This window comes from Cryptomeria japonica, chromosome 4 (assembly GCF_030272615.1).
Source record: "Cryptomeria japonica chromosome 4, Sugi_1.0, whole genome shotgun sequence".
In the NCBI taxonomy this organism is placed as follows: Eukaryota; Viridiplantae; Streptophyta; class Pinopsida; order Cupressales; family Cupressaceae; genus Cryptomeria; species Cryptomeria japonica.
In genome coordinates this window covers 401,097,305-401,114,013 of record NC_081408.1, presented here as the reverse complement: position 1 = coordinate 401,114,013, position 16,709 = coordinate 401,097,305, and the positions used below count along the sequence as shown (strand labels likewise).

The following is a 16,709-nucleotide window of genomic DNA, read 5'->3' as shown; positions in this document are numbered from 1 at the left end:
TTGCAACAAGTGTAAAGAGGATCCTTGGAGGAGAAGAGATCTTTGTTCAAAAGACATCTACCTCGAAGAAGAGTTTTTGAACAAACATAACATCTTCTACCAAAAGAAAGGAAGGGAAACAAGAATCCATACCTTCCCCCTATTGCTAGGTGAAAGGGATTCTTGATGAAAGATGCCATACTTTTGACCCAATATGAAGAGGTAAGTTTATAATGGATGTACATTTCCAAGTGAAAAAGTGGTTGTAGCCAAGGACTTACAGCTCTTATATAAGATAAAATCCTTGAGCAAACAACAACTTCACACAAGGAATTACTGAATTATAAGCAAACATGAATCAACTAAGGGAAAGTGGATCCTTAGAAAGGAGAAGAATGAGAAAGAGAGATCATTGCCCCCCAAGTGTAGGGAAAATGAGAATAATTACACAACCTCTAAGGAGAGATTAGACATAAGCAAATTCACAATATACTCACATGAATAAATATTCAATGCAAGAAAAGACATCTATATATGTAAAATGCAATTGTAAAGAGAGGTAATCTTCAAATAGAAAGAGAAAAAGCATAACCTCTTAGGACAAAGAGCCCCAAATTAAGTTAACTACTTGTGTCATAGGGTGAGGAGCAACATGAAGGGTGAGAAGAGTGCTAAGGCACTACTTTCTCACCAAGAAAGAGAGCAATATTAGTGGAAAGATTTATTTGAGCCTTATCAAATTGTTCTTGAACAAATTCCTTAAATGCTTTACATTTTCCAAGAGAATGACAATAACTATGATGAAAAAGATAATTTTCACTACCTTCTTTATGTTTTTTTCTAAACTTTACAAAAAGAAAAGCAGCATTCTTATCGTACTTTAATTTCAAAAAAATTCTAGTTGCTAGCCTTTCTTGATCATCAATAGGATTAGGTATTTTCTCTTGTAATGTAGAAAAAGGATTATGAGAATAAGAAGAATTGTCATCCATGATTTTAACTATGCCTTTATCAATGATTCCTTGCATTCCATTTTCAAAATCAGGACAATCATTGGTAGTGTGATGCATTCCCATTTTGTAATATTGTTTTACTACTGGTCATAGTGGAATAATATCGTGGGTTCAAATCCCACCGTGGTTTTTCCCATTTGAGTTTCCACGTAAAAAAAGTTGATGTTATGATCTTGTGGTTGATTTCTTTGTGTTTATGCATTTCAATTTCATGTGTATGCTTCTAATGGTTTAAGAATAAAGCAGAAGATTTGTGTACCAGCACCCCCCCTCCCCCCCTAAGTGATCCTTGATTCCAACAATGTTATGGTGTCATTTGGTAGGGTAACACCTCCAAACTTCATTAGAACCTATATAGGGATCCTTGCTTTGATAAGAACAACAACTCTTCTATAATATTTGAAAAATATTGGTACATGGTTTCTAACCTAAAAATAAACAATGACTAACAACAAGAGATGAAAATGATAGATTTTAGGTACATTGCTACTTTTGTAACCAAGTTCTTGTGAGGGTGAGGTGAGAGCATATGATGGATAATTGTAATTGGCTCTAAATGGAGTAGGCTACAAAAAAAAGATGGACCTAGAAAGTTCTTTGATAGTAGATGATACAATCCTCCTTGCAAAAAAAATCCCAATAATAGAAATATAAAAAGTATAATCTATAAATAAAAATACGAACTATATTACATTCAAATGATAAATTCATATTACAAATTGCAAGCTTCTTTAATGGGAGACCTCCTAGAGAAATGGTCATGGCAATATAATTCATTGATGATTCATTATTTTATCAAACCTTCTATTTATACTAATTCTACCCAAAAGAAATGCTACTCCCCATGCATATGGGATGAATCTAATTAGAAAAATGGAGTACGCACAAAGCATATGCATCCAATGGCTTAATTAATAGATCTTAATGTAAAATTCATTGACTAGAAATAAATATCTAGGACTACAAGTCCTACCATGGAGACACTTGAGTTGCTAGATGTAATCTTATAATCCCAAAGATTGACTCACAAACTTGTCCCACATCTGTGAGAATTTCTTTGTTTGGTGGTTATGTGTGGCACATTTATCTTAAACAATTATTTAGACCATTAACACTAGTTTCTTAGAAACATTTATTATCCTCTTCGGAGATAAGAAAGCCTTGAATCTCCAACTACTCTAATACCATGTAAGATTTGTTGATTAGGCAAACCTCTTGAAATTCAATGACATGAATAAGACATAATCACTAAAACATAGTTGAAGGTTGTGGAAATGTACTTACTACTATTTGAAATGAATGCAAATGTACTTACAACGATACTCGAGAATGAGCTAAAAGTGGGTTTAAATAAGACACTCCATAAAGAGATATTAATATACAGCTGATAATAAATAAATGAGGTCTAATCATATGTGTAAAGTACATCACTAAATAAGGAAAGTACAAGTTTTGCATGGTGCAAATAAAAATAACCCAAGTAGATACCTACCTAAGCAAGTTTATCATATTTGAGGTACATAAATAAGATAATTCATTAACACCCAGTAGTTGGCAAATGTCCAATATAACAAGCATTGGACTACATATGCATTAACATATGGAATATTAACTTATCCTCCAAGTTATCATCCAACTAAGGACATTAATCTAAAGATAAATTAATACTAATGGATAAAAGAATGCTTATTGATATATAGTTTTTGATTAAAGAAAAAACAGGTTTTGAAGGGACCTGAAACCCTTTACAAAAAGAGATTGGTTTGGACTTAACAAGACATTAAGCCAAAACAAACCACAACAACAAAATAGGCCCATAGAAAACATTTTCAATATTACAACGATGGGGCAGAGACAAAGCCAATCAGGGAATAAAACTCTCAAAAACAAAGACATGGGTTTTAACAGAAGGCTCCCGTAACCTAAAACAAAACCAAAGAAAGATCAGAAAAAATTCAGCCAGGGCTCCCCCAAACTAAAACCATCTCGATTTACACTTGGCACTGCTCTTGTGGGAGCGAAGAGTCGTATCAAAAGAGGGTTTTGAAAGCTTAGCTTTCTTACCCTTAACAGTAATCTAGCCCTCCTCCACCTATGTTGCCTTGTTATGCCAAGCCAGCGAATGTCCACCATCAATCTAAGAAAGAGAACCAGCAGAAAGAGTGTTCACCATATTAGGGGAATCAACCGCATTCCTTCCTACATCAGAAGAGCCACCGAGATTGATAGCCGGAATGCTATCACAATACACAACAGCCTAAGGCCCAATCCCTCTCACATTTGGGGAATCACCATGTACACACCATCAGCATCAATGTTCCCTCCCTTTGAGACACCAAAGAAGATGACACACCAACATTCCCACCATTTGAGATCTCTAGTGGGGATGTTGTAACATCCTATGAATCCAATGCAACCACTTGAGAAAAACTTCTAGGTTGCTCATATTTTTTCTCAACCGTATAGTGTTGTTCAGAAGCCCCTTTCCACCACGAAGCCGACATAGTCTTTTTTCTCTAATCCGCATTGTGCAGCCGCATGACCTGTTTTAAAACATCTTCTACACCAAAAAGGTATCCCCTCATAGTCCAAAGACTGAACCCAACAACCCTTAGAAGATTTGAGGACAATCTCAGCAGGCAGCCCTTTTGAGACATCCATTTCAACCAGAATATAGGCAAAGGTGGAATGAAGAATATCAGAAGATTCATCATCCACCATCAAAAAATCACCAAGGGATTCACCCACTTCCTCCAAAAGAGGATCAGCCCAAAGATGAAGGGGAAGATTAGGCAACTGAACCCAAATCGGGATTTTGTTAAACATTTCAAAAGAGGGATTGAAATCCGAGTACCAAAGTTTAATCATCAGCATAAATTTGTCCTCTCAACTAAAATAATGATCGCATAATATTATATTTCTATCTTGAGCATTCTCAAACTTTGCAACAAAAAACCCTTTAGTCGTGAGGTAAATATGAACTTTACTAGTAATGAGTGGTTCTCAGATCCAAAAATGCAACTGAGGGAGGCTAGGCCAAAAACCCCTAAACAGATAGATAACTCCTTGTGTAGAAAAAACAGAAACATTGTAATCAATTTCCTCTTTCATTTCCGCTTTCAGCTTACTGTAGATGGCATTTGAAACAGGTATAAACCCTCTGGCGACATTCCTTCTCTTCATCCCTTGCTGAAATCGTGCTCTCGAAACCTGTCCACCAGAGCCAGCATCGATAGACACCGTCGCACCAGATCCAACAACGGCAGATTGCAAGACCCTAGCGGCGATAGCATTCGCCGCTGCACCCGGATCAGCCGCAGTAGTCGTCAAAACCTTTGCGGCATCCACATACAGCATCACACGAGCAGTGGACTACAACGCAATCGCAGCGGATGGCATTGCAGCAGATGGTTTATAGAGATTTCACATTATGCATAGCAAAGTGCTACAATATAGTTTAAACATGTGCTCACTCTAACTAAGACAAGTTTTATGTCAGCTCAATTCGTACAAATCTCCATACCCAGGGTATATTGTGTAGCCCTCAACTTCTTAATTTTAACACCAAACAACTCAGTTTTGATCTTCATAATGACACTTACTAATTACAATGAATAACATGTCATCAAGATTGTACAAAAAAACAAAACATGTGACCATCAACCTACAAAAGAATGATTAGGACTAATCATCAATCAATTTCTTCCTAGCAAACAGAACTTTCAATGCAAAAGCATCAAAATTCTAATACCACATATAGTCAATTTAACCTATAAAGCAAGCTCTTCTTCTCTCTTACCACAAAAACATCAAGTTATTTCATATTTAATTATTCCTCAAAATCATCACGCAATAAAGTCAATTTAACATTCATTTTCTCTACCACTAAATCATAAGTGATTGCAATAGAAGGTAGGAATCTAATAGTAATTAGTTTTGCAGTGGGAGAGAAAATTTTATCAAAATCAACTCTATCAACCTAGGAGTAATCTTTTGTCACCAATCTTGTCTTGTGCCTTTCCAACTATTCATCTACTCCAAATTCTTCTTAAAAATCCACTTGCAACTAATGGGTTTCCTTCCCTTATGCAACTCAATTAGATCCCAAATCTCATGTCTAAAGTCATCATTTTATCCTCCATGGACTCTATCCAAGACACATAATACTTTGAAGATAGAGTTTCCTTCATATATCTTAGTGCATCACCAATATAAGATAAAGCAAATACATAAATGGAAATCTAACGACTATGCCTATCTACTAGTTTCCTTTATTTCAAGGGTGTAGTAAGAGGATCCTACTATTCTTGCTTTACTTTCCAATTTTGAACCTTCTTATTCCTCTACATCCTTAACTTTCATATTTTGAACCTTCTTATTCCTCTACATCCTTCTAATCCAACATGTTCTTCTACTTGTGTATCACCCTAGTACTTTATTTTGGTTTTAATATGTGTGGTTTCTTTTCTTTTTGTTTTGGTTGTACCTAATGAAGCTTAAGTCTAAGCTCCATGAAATCATGTTTTATAATATATATTATGTTCAAGGTTAGAGGATTTCAAAGCTCGTAACCCTAAACATTATAATCATAACTAATTAAAAAAATACATTAGTCTTCAAATTTAGCTTAGATCAATTTTCTTTTAGGTACATGAACAAAAGTCTCACCTAATGTGTGAAATGGAGGGTTTCCCACTTATCCATGCTTCACAAAATATTTTATTGACTAGAGCATAACATGGAGATATTAATCAAACAATAAGTCATATTTATTGTCTCAATCCAAAGTCACTAATCCAATTAACAACATACTTTGGGCTTTGTTGTATACAAAGTTATTTTTTGCCTCACAATACTTGCATGTCTATAAAAATCACCAGATTCTCTCAAACAATATTCCTTTTTGAAAAATAAATAAAAAACTTTAAACTTACTAAAAAAATCATATTTATGCCTCAAAAATAAATCCACATATAACACAAGTAATCATCAATAAGGAAACATAATAATAATATTTTCCATTTGAAACATCTACAAGATAAAAAAAAACATCACCAAGAATAACCTCAAATAATTATGCATCAAGCTTAAACAAAATCTCATACTAGCACCAAATTCCCTCTAGCCAACATGCAACCACTCTTGTCAAATTTAACATGCACTACAACATCATTTATTTTAAAATTTGAAAGTAAATTTTGTTTTAATTCATAAACATTCAACATGTATATAAGAGATCTTTCTCTCTCATTCAGCACAAGTTTTACCTCACCAATATTATATGCTTTGTATGAAGAAAATCACTCCCTATGAGAAGTCATGAGATACAAAGCACTTCTCTCAATAATCCATGAGGCGTCACTAACAATGTTAGCACAAAAAATCAATCCATCATTTTCGTCATCAAAAGATTTATCATTAAAAGGTTTTGAAAATACTTATTGTTTTTTCATTCCTTGTTTACATAGGTCTATTTCTCATAGTTCCAACATTCCACTCTACTCTTATCAAGACTTTAATAGAGTTTTTTTTTTTTACTGAGAGCTCTCCTTATCCCACCTTTTCTAGTAACATTTTCCCTTTATTCTACCCATAAGTAGTGCATTTTTTAAACCACCATCCATAGATTTTCACCTCACTATTGAACAAAGTAGCAATGAGGTTATCCATCTTAGGCTTTGTAGTACCAAGACTAATTATAAATATATCTTCCTGTGCAAGCCTAACATCTATACTTCCCAGCTAACTCAAAATAAGATTAACAAAAAAGTTTTCTTTCTTTTTATATGAATATACTTTCTATTTTAAATGCAATTTATTAATATGACCCTTGTTTAGTAGATTTCATTCCCCTATCCTTATATCATATAGACTATATGCCATATTCTCCTCAAATACATTAAGAAAAACAAAATTGGAGAGAATTTTATTGTCCGCTAAGCAACCTTGTCAAGCTTCATCCAATTTTCATCTAATACACCAGCAGTCATCTCTTTATCCATCACGACTCTCCAATGATGGATAAAGAGATGACTGCTGCTCTAACCACACTCAAATCTACAAAACCACTAAACAAAATACTCCCACTACAACTATAAAAAAACCTACATTACAAGAAAAACATCCTCATCCAAATCGAGTCATAGCTTTGATATCAATATTGATTAACGAGGTAAACACAATGAAAACATTATTCAACAGTGGTTTGATCAATATAAAATATATGATTAAACCAATAAAAATTAATGTGGCAATGAAGAAGCAAACCATAAGACTAGATTTATGTTGAAAAACCCTTGCAAAAAAGACTCAAGTTTATATTAATCTCAACAAAGAGTATACACTAATACAATCACTTATCCCTCTTATGGTAAACTAACGACATAAGAGTCTTGCAAAAGAACCTTACAATCCTCTATTACATGCCTCCAATATATAGAAAGGTCAAAACTAGAAACCACTTAGTGATATCCAAAACTATGAATAAAACCACGAGCCATAGCATACATCCAACTCCCCCATAGTCATGGTTAGGCAACCCAAAATAGTGGGTAACAACTCTTACACATGCCTCTTTTACAAATTATAAATTTTGTAATAATGGTTAAATAATCATTTCCCCAAATGACACTCCATAAGGGCATTCAATATTTGTGTCATAAGCACCAAATTAGAAAGATGCTCTATAACTCCCAATTTTGACCTGTCATAAGCACCAAATTAGAAAGATGCTCTAGAACTCCCAGTTTTGACCTTTGTCATAAGCACCAAATTAGAAAGATGCTCCATAACTCCCAATTTTGACCTTTCAATGTAACCTCCCTAATGCCTTCCTACAAAAATGAAAAAATATTCCAAGAATCTTTAATAATGTCCCCACCCTCACATGGTTGATCCATTTTGTTTGCTCCATGATATTTGGAAATAATACATTATTTATCATCTACATGATTATATCCAATTTTAAAACTTTAGATTTGCAAGATGAATGACACACCTCATCCTAACATGTTTTGTAACTTCGTCAAATATAGACGTCTATTTACTGCTTCTAGAATATATGAGTATCTGATAATATTTGAAAACAACCTTAAAGATTGTCAATTCATCAAAGGCAGGCAAATTCTCCCAACCCAGAGAGTGGAGAAGATCAAAAACAAGGAAACTCCCAGGTATGCTGATTTGCTACTTTTTATTGAACCAACTCAAAATAGATTGCTATTAATTGCTCTGATGTTCTAGAATGAAATAATTTCCAATGATCCTGAAAGGCATTGAATGTTTTTTAATTACTTCCACCAAACATTTATTTAGTTAGCTCAAAACATGAAGGTGAATAAGACCAATCAACCAAATTCAGATCTTGAATTTTAAAATGAAGAGACAAATCTACAGCTACAAGATCACCCCTGCAACCACAAACCTATCCCATAACAATAATCTTAGGTAATAAACATATCCCATACCCCTATTAAACCTCTAGGCCAATAGTCAAGAACCCAGGTTGTGATAAAATCGTTGATGGCAAGTAGAAGTGGTTCAACAAAATCCCCCCACCCAGACATGTCACATGTACATCACAGCTTATAATAGTGAAAGAATCACAATTAAAAACACCATAGGCAGTGCCACGGAATCCCAACAACCATATGGGCATAAAGTCCGAACAAAACAATGCTAAATAATACATGTGAACAGTTGCAGTAATTTAGCTGTAGGCCTTGAGGGATCCTTCACCCCATGTCAGGGAAAATAGGAGAGTTCATCCATTCTGGATTCAAACGGTAAATCGGGAAGCCCTTGTAAAAGTATTTTTGGGGGCAAATCCATTCATTACCCAAGGGCACAATTACATGCTGCATATATACTAGCACAACACCTATTGGTAAAAGGTTATGTTAATAGTAATAACTAATAATAGCATGCCAGTGCTTATCAACCCAGAGTAACATCTATAGAAGAACAAAACATGATTTTTTAATCTATTTCAAACTATGAAGAACAACCATGAACTTAAAAGATAAAATGGGCAGATGAAACCCTTAATGATCAAGACTGATTAAAACATGACAAGAAACATCCAACTACAAAAAAATCAAGCCATTGAAATGCAATCAGGAAATCTAACATGACAAAAGGAGGACCAAAGATAACCCAGTAAGTGGTTAAATCTGGAAATTGACATTATACACGGCATCTTGAAGCCTAAAGCATCCTTGTCAGTCGAGTAACCCTATCACATGCAACCAATCACTGAACTCACATTCTCCGAATATACTACACAAAGGTTTACAATTTCTCATGGGATGAATTATATCCATGGGCTTAATATATGTACCTAATCGTAAGTTCAAGAGCAGATTGGGAAATGCATATAAAAAAGTGAACTAGTCAAAGAAAAATGTTTTTGCGAGGGAGAAAGAGCCGCAAATAACACTCATAAAGGAAATGGTAAAAGTTCAGAAGAAAAAATGGTTGATTCTATATCACATGCATAGATGCATATTCACAAAATGTTGCAAATCTTTTGAACAAGTACAAAATACAGAGTCAATAAACCATCAATTATGATTTCAATTCTTGTAAGTGAAGGATCAATTTACAACTCAGTAACATTGAAAGAATAGCACAGCTTTTCGAGGCCATGCTTAAGAATCATACCTAAGCTTAAGTGACAAAAGGCTGCATAAATTTCAGCAAAGTTCAGAATTGTACTACAACAGTTGCTTTTGTCATGCAGGACGAATCATCCATGTCATATGCCAAATGCTCTCTAGATATAGTTATGGAAAATTCACAACTGCACTATAACAGCTGCTTTTGTCATGCATGATGATGCATCCATGTCTTGTGCCACATGCTCTCTAGATATACGGCTCCATTTGAAATTTGGTCCTGAAACATCACAAACAGTGACAAAGTCCAGCACTTGACCAAAAATCTTGAACATCTCTACTCCATATATTTGATCCCCATTCCCCACAAAAGATGCATTCCAATCCAATGGAGCATCTGGATGCCTTGATATTTCGGTCCAGGAATATGAACTAAGATCTAGCTCCCACAATTTTCTTGTAGCTTTATCTCTTCCATTCTCACGTTCATCTCTTTCACACCATGAGACACAAAGCATGAAGAGACGGCCATTGCATGACACTAGCTTAGGTAAGTATTCTGGAAGACGGACAGGAGAATGAGCCATTTGAATTCCAATCCAACTGTCCTTTTCAAAATCATAAGCAGCAAGCTTGTCAGATTCCGAATAGACATAAAACACCCCGTTGCAAACTACACCTGCACAAACACGCCCATGATCAGCAGGAAGTCTTGCTATTTCCCTCCAACTGTTGGAAGCTGAGTCATAGATCTCTGCAGAATCCAGAGGCTCATTCCATAGACCATGTCCACCTACCACTATTATAGCAAAAGCTTTTGTCTCTTTTGGTTTAGATTGATCTCTGTCTTCTGCAGATACTTCCCCACGTGCAATTTTACCCAAGTCAGGTGCTGAGGAGAAAGGCAGTGCCCCTTGAGAACCTGAAATTTTCATTCCTTGAAGAACTTCCCACAGTTGTCGCTTGCCAGAAACATTTTGAGAACCGCCATACACCTCAGAATGTCGGTTCCTTCTTGACTCCAAAGACCTTGATGTGCTGCATGATGCTACCCCACCTCCCTGGATTGTTGACAACTTGCCCACACTCTGACCTTCTTCTTCATTTCCATCCTGTTCAATGCTTCTTCTACCTTGCCTTATAGACAGTCCAGACATGCCATTGCTGCTACAATAAGCATCAAAAACACCAACCACTGGCAATGCTCTTGCCGACTTCATTGGGGCTATTTTCTTCCATGACCCAATGAAAGGACTGTAAACTAATACAGCTTTATGAGTCTTATACTTGGTTTTGTCTATCCCACCACCAGGGCAATTTGAAGTCGAACATCCACCAATAACATAGATGGAACTGCCTGCACAAGCAACTGAAAACATGAACCTCCCTTTCAGAATTTCTGCATCAAGTCTGTACCATTTATTCATGGCGGTATCAAGTGCCTGGATTTGACCTACAGAAACCCCATCCCTAGAGAGACCAAACAAAAAGAGCCATGGCTTCTGAGACAGATAGGCAGTTCTCATTTGCATAAAATGAGGACTTGAAGTTAACATTCTCCACTTTTTGCAGACTAGCCTTGCATTCATTAGACTGATCAATGATGCTCTAGCCAAACACATTTCTATGATGTCATCTGGAAGAGAAACATGCCTCTCTTCTTTTGAACTCATGGCATTCCTCCTTTCTACTAACCTCTTGCTATTTCTTCTCCAGAACTTGTTAGTTCCACCATATGCAAAACATTCCAAGTGGCTTCTCTCCCTCTTGTTAGCCCATTCCCCTTCTTCATCCACTGAGTATATTAAAGATCCACCTGTGCTGTCGATATCCGTTGCCTTCTTCTTGCCAATGGACTTACATGATTTGTCTCCCTGTGAATCTCCCCTATTCCACTCCCTTAACCTCTCAAATCTTGCATCCAAATCAAGACACCCATGAAACTCTCTTCTGCAGTCAACATCTATATCTGGATTTCCTCTAACAGAAGCTATGCAGTCACCATCGACTACCTTTCTAGGCTTATCATTTCCTCTCCCCATGTCCTCGCTAATATCATCCCCGACCCTGCAACGATTGCCTTTTCCATACAAGCCAAGACATTTGCTAGACTCCCATCTCTCCTTGCCCTGGTCTTCCCTGTGAATTGTATGAATTCTAGTCTCTTCATCAACCATTCCTTCACCCTCCTGATCAAATTTCAGATTCAGTTTTCTCAACTTCAAACTAACACTTCTGACCAGCTTCTTCGGTACACTCAAAGAACGCACAAAATGTTCCTGTCCTGACTCTTCAAAACTCGTGTTCTCATCTTTGTCCTTCACTTGATCTTCACAAAAGAAATTTTTCCTACTGCCGGCTCTGCTCACGGAGAAGGGAATGCAAGCAGCCATTGAGGTGGGCACTCCAATATTTCTGTTTTCCAATGGATCCTATGGCCATACTATTTCTTCCTACATGAGAAGGCCTACATTAGCCATAATGGACCAGGTAGACACGGGAAAGATTTTTCCCTTTCCTGCGATTGGGATTGTGGGTGTAACACTACCTTGGCAGATGCCCGATTCCCGGGCCAGAATCGCAATGCACTAAGCTCTTGGGGCCTCTGTGCATTAAATTCTTAACCCAGTTTAAGCATACAATATTAACATATCTTACAGAGAAAACCCAACAATCCAAGACTAGTCTTAGTTCTCTGAAGCTCTATACACTAGACATTTCCAAGATACTAAGTAGATCCACACCCACAAGAAATGCAATAGCTCTAATCAAGTGCAGACAAATCGGGCATTACAAAGAAACCATCCCTAAAAAATCCCCGTCGCCTTGGAAATTACAACGGCGTTAGATTAATTTCGTACCTTTCTGTTGTTCAGATCTTGCGTAGTATTCAATGCCGAGGCTGTGCTTCTGCAAACCAGACGCAGGGGTAGAGTATACCTAGCTTCGAAGGCGAAACCACCATCTACAAAGTTGAGAGCGGAAACTCAGACAACTGTATTGGATTCAAGAATTTTAAAAAAAGCAGAAGACCTGAACAATAAGATTTTAAAAAAAGATCATGCACTCTACAGGTTTTGCGTATGAAAAAACCGGGGAATATGAACGGATTTTAAGCTAAAGTAGTTAAGAGGATTTATGTTGAATACCAATAATAGAGCACAACAAAATGGTTGCAAATTTAATGCTACTTTATGTAGACGAATCATTTTCAATCTCACCTTTTTCTCTTTTTAAAAATCTTTCTCATCATTGGACAGTGGAGTGGAGTGGAGGAGAGAGTCCATCTAGGTAATTGTGGAAGCAATTAAATTATTTTTTGCTTCTACCAAACAACTTAATGAGCCAAATCACCACTTTAGATTCAATTAACTGCTGTTTTGTTTAGTTCTAACATCCATTTTGGGGAAGTAGGTAGTTTTTAGAAGCGCATGGAAATTGCAAGTGGAACAATATATTAAATTAATTGTATGGATAAACAAATTAGATGGGTAGGTTTTTACCTTTCGATTTCATAATATTTTTGTGTAGGTGTTAGATGTTTATTTATTATGGTATCTAATTTTATAACCTATCGAGCAATTGTAGTTGACTTAAAATTTTGATTATTTATTATTCTAGTTTAGTTTTGCATGTGTAGGTGGCTTATTTTTGTGAATGTGGATTTGAATTTATGTAGGAAACTAAACATGTGATTCACATATTTTGAGGTTGAATGATGATATGACAAACTAGCATACTTTTGGAACTTGGGTGGTATTCACCTGCAAAGTCATTATAGATAGAGGTTGTTTGTTTTACATATGATAATGATGTAGATATTGTGGTGCATCATAAATGTTGGTCCAAAACATTTGGAGAAGTACTTAGAATATATATGGAAGACAATGTTTGTTGGAGCATGAAAAGTGATGAATCCCTTGCAACATAATGTGAGAATAGAATAATATTTTGGAACATGACACATAGTGTCACAAGTAGTTAAGAGTAATGTTATGTTGGTGTGAGCTACTTCAAGCGCAAGGATCTAGTAGTGGTAGAATTATATCAAAAATATAGAGTTATACTAACAATGTTAAGGTTGGAAATATTGATTCATAGTGTGTGCCAATTGCAAAGTGTACAAAGTGATTATCCATGTGAAAGCATCACACTTGATGTTTTATGCATTGTGTCAACATCATGTATGGTTGAATTATAATTATATGATTCTTGGTTACTTATTTGTATGCATTCAATTGAGATTCCAACAAATATTCTATATATCATCTCACATGAATGTGCAAAGGTTACTTAGTTGTATAGGCTGGAAAGAAAATCATTGGATTATATATTGTTGGTGTGTAGACATTAAAATTATTGAATAAGAGTATATTGTAGATTGATAATTTACAAAAGGTTCTATAGACCTTCTCATATTGAATTGATGTTGATTAAGAATAATATAATTGTGAACATCTTTAACCTAGTGGGTTTTTTCTCGAAATGTTTTCTCGTGTAAATATGTGTCTAGTGTAATCTTATAGTTGCCTATTGTTCCATTTATATATGTGCATGTCATTAGATTTATAAGTGTTTTTTATTATTATCTAAATATAGAATCTTAACGTTTCATCATCCCAGTTTATCAGTCATGTATACTATATGGGTGAAATTTTCAAAATGTGGTATCAAAATGCAAGTTTGTTGTTTGGATGGTTACTACTTTGTTGGAGTGCAAACCTTAATGTATGCAATGATAAATCCTCACAATGATTGGTTTATTATACTAAATGTTTATAACTATAAAGAAAGTAAGACTTTGAAAGATTTGGTGAGAAAAACAAATAGTATTAAATTTATGGCTAGCACATCAAGATTTAAAACTAACAAATTTAATGGTCAAAATGTCAAATTATCTAAATTAAGGATGGAGTATATTTTGGTAAAAAGAGATTAGTTGGTTATGGTGTCTAATTTGATCAAACCCTCAAGTATGTTTAACAAAGGCTAGTAAAAGTGGGTAAGAAAGAAAGAAGTACGGTCTATTTATGTCTATCCAATTGTGTTGATAACTGTGTCTAAGGAAAAGACAATGAATTCATTATGGAAGAAGATAGGCATGGTATATTTGTCTATGAGTCTTATTAATAAAAAAAAATTGAAAATAACTTATATTCTTTAAAATTAAGGATTGAGACTCAATTAATGGACACTTGAATAAATTTAATATGATTAAGTCGAGTAACATCAATAAGAGTTGAGATGGATGAAGAGGACAAATGTATTGTGTTACTTTATTCCCTATTAGATCCATGGGAAAACCTTATAATGTTTAAAAATAATTTTGCTACATCACTTCACACGAAAAAAAAAAAAAAATCTTGGCATTTTTGTAAGTGATGAGATTAAGAAAATTTCCATGGATAATAACTCTTATAATACCCTAGTTGCTAGAGATTGGTCTAGGGAGAAGAAATGCAAGAATAAGGAAAGAGATATGAAGCCTCAAGGTAAAAGATAGGAAATCTCTTGTCAAGTTTAAAGTAAAGTGTTGGAGTTGTGGTAATAAGGGTCACATTAAGAATTATTAATTCCAAGAAGAAGGACATTTCTTCTAATTAGTCTTCTATTGATGATGATTATAGTAATGATGTGTTTATTTTTTCTAGTTCATTATTGGCGATGATTCTTATTGATTGACTTGAGTGCTTATTTTCAGATGACACCTCATATGGAGTAGTATTCAAAGTATACCTAGAGTATTGAGTGTTGATGTTCCTCTATGATAACTCTTTGAAGATAGTTGATTAAGGAAAAGTGAAGGTTTCTTTTATTGATGGTAGAGTAAGGATGCTCTTAGATCTATTACATATTCCAAGTGTGGCTAGAACCCTTATGTTTATATGTAAAATAGATGACTTGGGAATTATGTCACATTTGATTAAAAATGTTGTAGATTATCTATAGGTATTTAGTGATTGCAAAGGGAGTGGGGAATGGTACTTTGCATAGATTAGATTTCAACTTTATCCCATTATGCTAATTCATGACACCATGATTAGATTTGATATGGCATCTTAGGTTGGGTCACCTGAGTGAAAAAGGTTTTAAAACCTTGATGAGCAAATATGGTAAGTAATGTTACAAGCTTAATCCCAAGACATTAATGGTTGAAAATAGGATGAATATCCTTTCACAGTATAAGAGTAACATGAAAAAATAACAATACTCTCTTTCATGCACAATATGTCATAGAACTATACCATGGTACCCTTAACATGCACATCAATACACAACACAAGGTGACACAAATTATAAAATGAATCACAATAAGATAAAACACCATGATCAACTCAAACATTGATACATGGAGGAGATTCAAGTTCTCAAACCAGCTTACAATCCCTAACAATTGTCTTATCAAGCCACCATCCTAGACAAAATGACACCAACAAGATAATCTTGCACCAACTTTATCTTCAATGTTAAAACTACAAGAATTTTGAACTACTCAACTTGATTTACATGGCTCAAAATTCATTCAAGAAGTATGTTACATTTTGTAACACCTCAAGTTTTAGAGTTTGAGTTGTAGAATGAAGCTATCATAATTTAAGATGCAAGAAGTATGTTATATTTTGTAACACCTCAAATTTTAGAGTTTGAGTTGTAGAATGAAGCTATAATGTCTCCTTAACACTAATCTTTTGGCACATCAACACTTCAAAATCTGGACCTCTAATAACAAATCGCAAGAACAAAAACATAATCCAACTTTGAGCTTGTTGACCAAAAACTTTAGGCCTAAGGATCTAATATGCATCATGCATTTTAAATTTCAAGGTCTAATTTGTACTTTGCGGAGTAATATATTCTTAGCTCAAGTTCAATTTTGTCAAATCCTCACCTTGGACTTTTATGGTTGAACAACAAGGTGCATCTCAAAATTTACAAAGCCCACAATAGAGCCAAACTCTCACCAATAATAAATTCAAACTTTGGAGTTTATATCGAACTATACACAATGAAAAGTATCCTAACAAGTCTAAACTCTAGACTCCAAACAATTTAGACTATGGACTTTGATTCGCAATTACAACTTATTGAAAGTTAGCAAGTT

The 16,709-nt window shown here is 34.9% G+C and overlaps 1 protein-coding gene across 1 annotated transcript; it reads right to left on the bottom strand.

Annotated features, from left to right (window-relative positions):
• Positions 1-9,546: 9,546 nt before the first annotated feature.
• On the bottom strand, positions 9,547-12,742 carry LOC131074681 (F-box/kelch-repeat protein At5g42350). The gene has a single exon (XM_058011356.2). It carries the CDS (start codon positions 11,998-12,000, stop codon positions 9,787-9,789), a length of 2,214 nt encoding a protein of 737 aa, XP_057867339.2. The 5' UTR covers positions 12,001-12,742; the 3' UTR covers positions 9,547-9,786.
• Positions 12,743-16,709: the final 3,967 nt, after the last annotated feature.

What these genes read in the sequence shown, in the direction of transcription:
- LOC131074681 (XM_058011356.2), bottom strand. Translation starts at nt 12,000, where the DNA reads ATGGCTGCTTGCATTCCCTTCTCCGTGAGCAGAGCCGGCAGTAGGAAA.